At 47.1% G+C, this 9,458-nt stretch overlaps 1 protein-coding gene across 1 annotated transcript; it reads left to right on the top strand.

Annotated features, from left to right (window-relative positions):
- The first annotated feature begins 3,293 nt into the window (after positions 1-3,293).
- Positions 3,294-6,388, top strand: TMEM121 (transmembrane protein 121). Its single transcript, XM_084848170.1, has one exon. It carries the CDS (start codon positions 3,294-3,296, stop codon positions 4,230-4,232), a length of 939 nt encoding a protein of 312 aa, XP_084704296.1. The 3' UTR covers positions 4,233-6,388.
- The last annotated feature ends 3,070 nt before the right edge of the window (positions 6,389-9,458 follow it).

Raw genomic sequence — 9,458 nt, 5'->3', positions numbered from 1 at the left:
CAGCCCATCCCTCTTGTACAGGTTCAGCTTGTCTCAAAATGTTCCCCAGTGCCTAACAGATCTGAACCCCTCCTCCCTGCACCACCATCTCACTAATGCACTGGGACTCCTCAGCTTCACCTGTCAAGCTGACCCTGCACATGGAACAGGTAGCATTTCAGAGAAGGCCACCTTGGTGGTCCTGGATTTCAAGCTGTCCATGACAACCTGACAAGAGGTGGGGTGTGGTTTGCAGAAAGGTCACCCAGGTTGAAACATCAATGCTGGAAGGCTGAGCAGTGGTGCCCTGTTTAGACAGGGGCCTTGCTGAAAGGCCCTTGTCTGTCAAGGGATCCGGAGGGGGTGTTTTATAGTCATGCCTTCCCCTTCTAAGCTGATGTGAAGGCGAGGAGTCTTTGCTAGGAACGTCTTGTCTTCATTGCCCAACGCCTTCTCTGTATCCATCATCATCTGTGCTTTTGGAGGCACTCTCCCTTAATTGGAACTTTGGATTGCTAGACTTGCCATGAAAAGTACTGTGAGGTGTTTCATAGACTTGAACTCTTGTTTGCTGTGGATTGTGTGTCTTTGTTTGTTGTCAGCTCAGTGTACCAGCAGGCTGGACTTTCCTCTGCCTGGACTCATGCAGCAAGAGTTACCAGTGTGAAAGCGGTGGCACAGAACTCCCTGCGTGTGTGGGTTTACCCTTCCCTCGGTCTTGATAGGCCTCAACCATGTAGCTGGAGTTATCAACAAAAGCTTGTGTTAACTTGCTTCATCACTGGGGCTCCTTGCGCTCTGACAGCTGACTCCTTCGCAAGCCTGCCTCCTTATACAGATAGGCCCAGCTGCTGCTGAATTGAATCTGATTGGAGGGTCTTGTTTGAAAAGCAAGGGAGGCTGTGCATGAACTCTTGGTCAGCACTAGCTTCCAGTGGCTGGGCATGTAGGTCTATTGGCCTCCAGAATGGAGATTCCTATTTAGGAAGGAGGACTGTAGAGAATAGTGAATGGGAGACCTATTTAGGGGAGATCCTGTATTCAGTGGGCCGTTGGAGGGGACAGCGAACAAAGGGTAGGTGATTTGGGAAGGGATGTGGTTTGCAAGGGCTGAGTCCTTTGTCGTGTGTGTGTGTGTGTGTTTTAAAACTAAATCATAAGCTGACCTCTAAACTTGGGATTAATCTTTTTCTGTGCTTCACTTAATGAGCTACTTTTTAAGGCCTAAAATCTGAACCTACACTGAGCCCAAACTGAAGCTAGCCTGCACTTTTTTGTTTTTGTTTATAAGTAGACTCTTCCACTAGTTAGTCCTGTATAGTGGCTCTTGCCAATATAGAGCTATGAATGGCTTCTTCTTTTTTGCCCCTTCCTAAACTTGGGATTAGTTTAAATATGTGGCTGATGTTCTCTTAAACCACTCAGGAATCTCTGTTAGAGCAAGGCTGCAAGACCTGTAAGTTCTTGCTGGATTCCCTTGCCTGGGATTTAGCTCCCCACTGTAAGTTTGTAAGGGGTTACCCTTCTGGGATTTGGCTCCCTTCGCTGTTCCCTTGATGCACTGGGATTGCTGATAACTTGTTCAGCTATTGTTCAGTATTGTTCAGCTGATAACTTATGAGTTGTAAATGATTACCTGAGATAATTTAATAGATAATTAAGTAATTACACTCACCTTCTCCTTGCACATGTGCTTAACTCACTTGTGCGCTGACGCTTCATCATTAGGGCTCCTCACACTCAGAGAGAGGGCTCCCTCACAAGCCAGTATATTTTGGCTCTCAGTGCAAGAGTCTCCTGTAGGGCTGTATCCAAGATATGCTGGCACAGGGTAGTTGCACCAAATCCTAAAGTGCTCCAGCTAGCATAGTTGGAGCATGTGGTAGAAGCTAAAAGTGTCTAACCAGATAGTTGGAATCCGGGATACACTGATGTGCAATGGGAAACATACATGGAGAAACAGTGTATGTTAGTAGTGGAATAATAGGGACCACCAGACCCCTCTGGAAGAATTACTGTTGACATCCACCTTCAGTAGGAAGATGCAGAGCTCATATCCCATCTCTCACTCTCATTCCCTGTTGCTAACATTTAGATTAACCTTTTGTTGAGAGGGGTGGAAGAAGACTTTCTTGGAGCCATCCTCTGGTAAGTGCCTTCATTTCCAAATCCCCACTTGCAACTGCCACTCGCTCCAACCCTGATACAGCAGCCTTTCACCCCTAGTCACTGTCAGGAATAAGCAGGATGTCGGCACAGCTGCACTGCCTCCTTGCAGTACTTCTGGCTGCTTTCAATGTGAAAATCCTTGTAGCTGGAATAAGCAGCAGGTGGCATTGCCCATCAAAGTTTACCCTGTGCTGTAGTTAAACTGATCTGCAAGACATTAAAAACCCTTTCTTGATTTGGCAATGCTGCCTAAATGAATGAGAAAATGGGATACAGGTGAGGGTGTCTCTCAGAGCGCACTGGATGGAAGCAATACCCATCCTTAGAGATGCAGGTTCTTGATACGGATGTCCCTCACTTGTCGTTTCTTTGGTCTTTTTCAGATCAGAGTGGATGTCACCAGGGAATCAGAAAACACAGTGGATCAGAACCCTCACTTTGAAATGTCTCACTGGTTCAACATGGATACTGCTCTAGATAGGGTTGTGGCAGGAAGACCAGAGGGAGTCACAGGCGAAGGAAGGATACCCTGGGAAGCTCCCACTCCTGTTTGCAACTCTGGAAAAGTTTGAGTCACCATTTGGAGAGCAACACATTTTGGTCTGCTCTTCCTCTGTGACACTGATAAAGCTGCTGGATAATTTCTCTAATTGATGATCTGGATGAGTTGCTGCCAGAAAGCCCATAAGAAAGTTTACCTACAGACCAGTGAGGGACTCCCCCTATCCCAAGAAGGAAATTAACAGTGAAAACTCAAACACAGGGAATCATAGCTGAAAGAAAGAGGTTTTCTCAAAAATACTTTCAGAGGTACTGGGAATCGCCTTGGACAGGAGGCAATTACAGTGGGGCGCAGTGGAGGATTTGTCTGATGGTTTTGTATGTGGGAATCTCACTCCATATACAGCAGACCCTTCTGGTTTGATGATTGTGCCAAGTGTGATGTGCTTCTGGGCAACTGGAACCTGAGGATATCACATGAAGTATCAGGCTCATCTGGCATTGCCTTGCTGAAACTCCTTTGGTAACTGAGGAGGGCTGCTGTCACCCACCTGGTGGGACTCCATCAGGGACGAATGTAGGCCTGCACTTGTAGCAACACAAGGAGGCCGGAAAGAGTGGGTGGGTGGTTCTATCATCTCACCATGGTGCTTCCACCCCCGGACAAGCGGCATGTGTGTCTCACCACAATTGTTATCATGACCAGCATGGCATTTATGGATGCTTATCTGGTGGAGCAGAACCAAGGGCCCCGTAAGATTGGCGTCTGCATCATCGTCCTGGTAGGAGACATCTGCTTTCTGATTGTGCTGCGCTATGTGGCCGTCTGGGTGGGGGCTGAGGTGAAGACAGCCAAGCGTGGCTATGCTATGATCCTTTGGTTCCTCTACATCTTTGTGCTGGAAATCAAACTATATTTTATATTCCAGAACTACAAGGCTGATAAGAGAAACCTGGAGACGGTGGCCAGGAAGGCGTTGACCTTGCTTCTCTCCATCTGCGTGCCAGGACTGTACCTGGTGCTCGTGGCCTTGGACAGCATGGAATACATTCGCACCTTCCGGAAGAAAGAGGATTTGCGAGGGCGTCTCTTCTGGGTGGCCTTAGACCTACTGGATATCTTGGACATTCAAGCTAATCTGTGGGAGCCACACAAGACCGGGCTGCCAATCTGGGCAGAAGGGCTCATGTTCTTCTACTGCTACATTCTGCTCCTGATCCTGCCTTGTGTTTCCCTCAGTGAGATTAGCATGCAGGGGGAGCACATTGCTCCCCAGAAAATGATGCTTTACCCTGTGCTGAGCCTGGTGACCATCAACGTTGTCACCATCTTCATCCGGGCCATTAACATGGTCCTGTTCCAAGACAGCAGAGTCTCCACTATCTTTATTGGCAAGAACATCATTGCCATTGCCACCAAGGCCTGCACTTTCCTTGAGTACAAGAAGCAGGTGAAGGAGTTCCCACAAAATGCCATGGCACTGGAGCTGCAGCAGAACTCGGTGCCCCACAACCAGGCCATCCACAGTACACAAGGCATTTCTCATGAGCAGTCCCCCACCAGGGAGATTGTGGACACATGATGGGGTCCTCAGACAGACATCAGCACTTGCTCATGTTTTCTTGGGGGAGGGGGAGGGGGAGGGGATGCTGCTCTCATCCCAGCATGGGGAGCTGCCCCTGGCACAAGGTTCTGCTCAAATGATGGAACATCCCCTTCATCTCAGGTATTTCCTAGGGGCCCTCTAGAAAGGAAACAAAACCAAATGAACCTTCCAAGAAGAGCCTCGCCCCCAGCACCTGATCTTTTCTATCTGTTTGTTACCTGTGCTTCAACATGTCAGGAATGAGGTTTTTTGTTATCACAGTCTTTTTTAAGGTGGGGGAGGGGAATGGGTGGGCGAATCAGGACTGGCACTTGAACCAGTGTACCTGTAGACATTGATGTCTTATTTAAAATGTGTTTACAGTTTCTTATTTTTTAAAAAGACAAAGCCACCTGCTGAGTCTGCTGGGAACTCCAGTTGAGTTTGGACAATTTTATAATCTTTACTTAGTAGCTCCTTTGATCTGTTTAACTGTGCACAGCAAGCAGCTAACCCCTTCTTCTCACACAGTGCAAAAAGACAAGGCAACTGGCTGGGAAAGGAGGATCTCCAATATGGCCAAAGTGCTAAGCCAGCCCCACTAAGAACAGAATTTGAGCGTAAACTTTGTATTTCAGGAGTCTTTCTGATGCTTTATCAAATGATTCAGCACAAGATTTCTATTTTTAGAAAAGGGATCTCTGACGTTTTCTGTCTTGTGCACCACCCCTCATTCCTAGGGGCATGAAGTCTCAGGATTTTGCCAGAGGATCCTGGGGTGTGGGCATGGGGGAGAGTTGCCAGGTGGGGCTATGTGAGGAAGCTCCAGATTTGTTTTTATACCAGCAGCAGCAGTTGCTGTGGCTACATTTATAGAGGGGCTGCTTTTGTATAATCCACACCATCTTTCTTTAAAATATGGCCGGGGCCAATCTCTGTGTGCAAGTCGTAAGATCTGGTGGGGCACAGTGATGGAGAGTGGCCAGCACAAATATAAAAATAATATTAAGAGTGGGGGTCTTGGAGTTTCTCCCTTTTAGCTGGACACAGTGAATATCATTGCAACCCAAGCAGAGTGGTGTGCCAGCAGCCTCTTCCTTCTCAGAGGTCTTCTCCCATCCCCATTCCAAGTTCTTGCTCCTGATCCTCACGCACCCCAGCTGCCTTTTCTTCCAGCAGTATCTGTTGCCGGCCACAAGCCTTGCAGGGACTTCTGCACCTGGTGGCCGTGGCTCCCCTTGCATGCAAATGCCTCTGTACACTTAAGTCTGCCCAAGGCTCACTTGCTTCATTCAGCTGCACAGCACAAGGGAAGCAGTTTGCCCTCCTGCCATCATGTCCCAGTGGTCAGGCTCCAAACCACCAGGATAGCCACTGGGCTGGGGTTTTACTCTATTTTTTTTAAAGCTCAGCCTCAGTGCTGGGCAATGAGAATTGAACATGAATTCATTCCATAGGCAAATAAATGATGGAATGCTTCTCGGCTGGGGCAGAGGGCTTGGTGCTCCATAGGTCTGTGATGAGAGGCAAAGGGAGAGGGCAGGCATTTGGCCTATAGGTGGCTCTGCATCTTCTCATTCCTCCTCCTGAGCAGGCAGTGCCCAGTCATTGCACTGTGTGCCTCATTAGAGATGGCGAAGAGAGGGAACCCTGAGGTTTAGGGGCAGAGGAAAGGCTCATCCTTTCGGTTGTACAAATAGCCATTCTCAGCAATGTAATGGAGGGGAGGGATTCAAAGAGATTGAAAGGGAGGGTGGTGAGAGATGACATACCCTGGAGGGTGTAGGTGACTCAAGGAGAAGGTGTGGAGTCTTGTGCTGTGAAGATCTGTGTCTGGGGCAGCCATCTGGGCATTGACCCATCCCCTGCTCCCCTTGGGTTCTTCCCTGAATTTTTATCACCCCTCCAAATTTGCTTCCCCCAGGCCCTAAAAGCAGATCTTAGAATCATTAGGTTGTTGCCATCTCTCAAGAGAAAGTATGTGAAAGGTGCTGAGGTCTCTTCTTGTCCATTAGGGGGCACTCTCAGATCATTTTCTCACACAACACGACAACTCCAGAGGACAGTTTGGTCATCGCACAGGGTTTTCCATTTTTATTTTGTTTGAAGTCAATTCTGTTTTTATGTAATAAAGGGTTCTGGACACCCACCAAGCAGTTCTTCTTGCTGTTTGTGTGCTTCCTTATTTGCTCATTGCCGCTGTTGTTTCCCCTTCTCCAGAAGTCAGCATGGCATCGGTGAACACCTATAGTGGCAGCCATTGGTCCAGTCCCTGGAGAAGAAGTCTCTGGAGAAATCTTGTTCTCCTCCCAGTCTTTCCCAGGAGGGGAACCACTGGCTGAGGACAGGCAAGATCCATATATCCAACGTCTGGCAGGAACCCCTCCAACAGAGGCGCATCACAAAACCCATCCTATCCCCTTGCAAATCTCCCCCCCTCCCCTTTTAAGGACATGGCCACATGCTGAACAACTGGACCAGGTATATTCATTGCAGAAATAGGGCTGAATGTTTCATATGTCTGCATACTAGGCAAGGAGGTAGGAAAAAAGAGCACCCTGGAATGGTACTTTCCAGAACAATGGCACCAGGAAGGCTGACAGCAGTTCTTGAGGTGACCTGGAGCTCATTTCTTAATTATCTTAATGATATAGGGCAGGATACAAATGTTTTAAATAAATAAAATAATATACATTTCAAGGTTTTGTTTTGTTTTTGTGCCTGAAAAAATGCAGCACCTTATTCCATTGTTGTAGTGGGATTTTTTGTTTCACTTTCCCTTACCTTAGTAATCAATTTGTTGTTGTAAATGTAACCTATCACATTTTATCAATATTCCTTTAGCTCCCCTTGAAATGTCTGCAGATGTTTCACCCAAAGAGGAACCTCCAGTTTTGTCACTAATTTTGAAACTTCAACTCAATTTTCAAGCGTCTAATCTTGCTGGAATTTGTCATATCCTTATATAATAGCTAAGAGAAGGGAGGGAATTTCTGTCTTGTGCTCCAGCAACTAGAAAAATGACTGCGATTTCCAAGTTGGGATGGGTAGCTGGTGCCATTGTGGAACTTGTGGGAAATGAGCTATAAAACCTATAAGAATATATGGGACAAAGTTATGTACATACAAGTTGAGGGCTCGTGAGGACTTCGGGGGTTCTCTCTCTATGAGGCAGGGGGGTTGTTGATGGTACTTGGAGGACAGTGGAGGTGGCTCCCAACTTTGGAAGTCACATCCACTTGCAACAGGAGGGGCCCAGATTATTGATTCACATGGTCAGGCTTAGATATCCTATGATAATTTTGAAGGAGAAGAGTAGTCCTGAGATTTGGAGGGGTGTTTAACGGATGATGCTCCATAACTCACGGCGTCTGTGTCCTCGTTGCTGCATCCTTCGAATGTCATCCCACACTGGTTCCTGTTCTTTTTTATTTTATTTATTTATTTACATTATTTATATACTGCTCCACATCAAAAGATTTTGGAGCAGTGAACAGCAAAGATAAAAGAATAAAACACCATGTTAAGTTAAAACATTTTTTTAAAGACACAGTACAATAAGGCCGAATTTAATAAACTGCAGCTGGTCATTCAAGGAAGGCCTCTTGAAACAACAGTGTGTTCAGGAGGCGCCAGAAGGAACACAGCGTTTGCGCCTGCCTGACCTCCAAAGGCAGGGAGTTCCACAGGAAGGGGGCACCACACTGAAGGCCCTTTTCCTGGTGGACTCTGTGATGAAACTGCCCCCCCCCCTTCACCCAGCCTACAGTCCCTCACAACAGGAGGGGTTTGCAAACCTAGGCAGGCTGTTCTCACCCACCTCAGGCTTCCGTATTTACCACCTTTATTATGCTCTTTTTTTCCTAGAGTATAATTGTGTGACTTGTGCCCTTTTTTAACCTCTGCCTAGGTTAAGTATAAATAGTGTGATGAGGACTTAAGTATAGACTCAATGTAACAGAATCAAAACAACGTATTTAGATTACTATAAAGATTGAACCTCAAAAGATGTCTTGAATATGTTCTTTTTCTTAGTTATTTTATATGTTTGCCTCTTAGCCTAAGCTAAGCTAAGCTACGGCCTAAAACCACTAGCCGCCACTCCCTGTCCCCAGGAGATGTTTTATCTAAGGGATCCAATCCCTCCCTCTCATCTATCGTCAAACTGCCTCTTGTACCCCCTCTAACTCACTCCCGCACCCCCGCCCATCAGCATTCTCACTGACCAATCACACAGCCCCAGGCACTCAGCCACTCACACCGGTCCATACATTCTCTCCCACCCACCAGGCAACCTCCAATGTATGGAGAAGCAGTAAACCCTTAACCCTGTGTTTAAACAAATAAAAGCGTGGGGTGGTTCCACCACATCCTCCAACTGGGCCATGGGTCCACACGGAACCACCAAGAACATGCCCTCTGATGACCTCAGTGACCAGGCAGGTTGGTAAAGAAGGAGGCGCTCTTGCAGGTATCCTGGTCCCAAGTTTTTTAGAGCTTTGTACACTACTACTAATACCTTAACCTGGCCTGGTAGCAAATAGGCAGCCAGTGCAGTTCCCTCAGCAAAGGAGCTGCACGCTGAAAAGGGGCAGCTCCTGACAACAGCCGTGCTGCTGCATTCTGCACTAGCTCCAGCTTCCAGACCAGCCTTAAGGGCAGCCCCACATAGAGCGCATTGCAGTAATCCAGTCTTGGGGTTAGTTAGCACCTGGACCACTGTGGCCAAGCTATCCCTGTCCAGAAGAGGCCGTAGATGGCAAACCAGCTGAAACTGGTAAAAGGTATTCTGAGCTGCAGTGGCCACTTGGGCCTCTAGTGACAATGATGGATCTAGGAGTATCCTAGAGTAATGAACTGGAAGAAGGACTCTCAGAACCGCTGTCTATTCTCTTTGAGAAATCATGGAGGACGGGTGACGTGCCAGATGACTGCAGGAGGGCTAACGTTGTCCCTATATCAAAAAGGAGGAACCTGGGAACTACAGACCAGTCAACAATCCCTGGGAAAATTCTGGAGCAGACTATAAAGCTCTGGAGCAGAGCTTTCCAAACTTTTTATGTTGGTGACACACTTTTTAGACATGCATCATTTTGTGACACGGTAACTCAGTTTTACTAGCAAACCAGAGGTTAAACTAACCCGTTATAAGAGATACGGACACATACATAAATTGTAATAACGAAATGTATGGGGATACAACATATCTCATGAAAACCTTTC

The sequence above is a fragment of the Heloderma suspectum genome, chromosome 4, assembly GCF_057233095.1.
Source record: "Heloderma suspectum isolate Gila_16-S chromosome 4, 16-S_ref, whole genome shotgun sequence".
Classification (NCBI taxonomy): Eukaryota; Metazoa; Chordata; class Lepidosauria; order Squamata; family Helodermatidae; genus Heloderma; species Heloderma suspectum.
The sequence above is the reverse complement of the archived record's forward strand: the minus strand, read 5'-3'. Positions and strand labels throughout refer to the sequence as shown.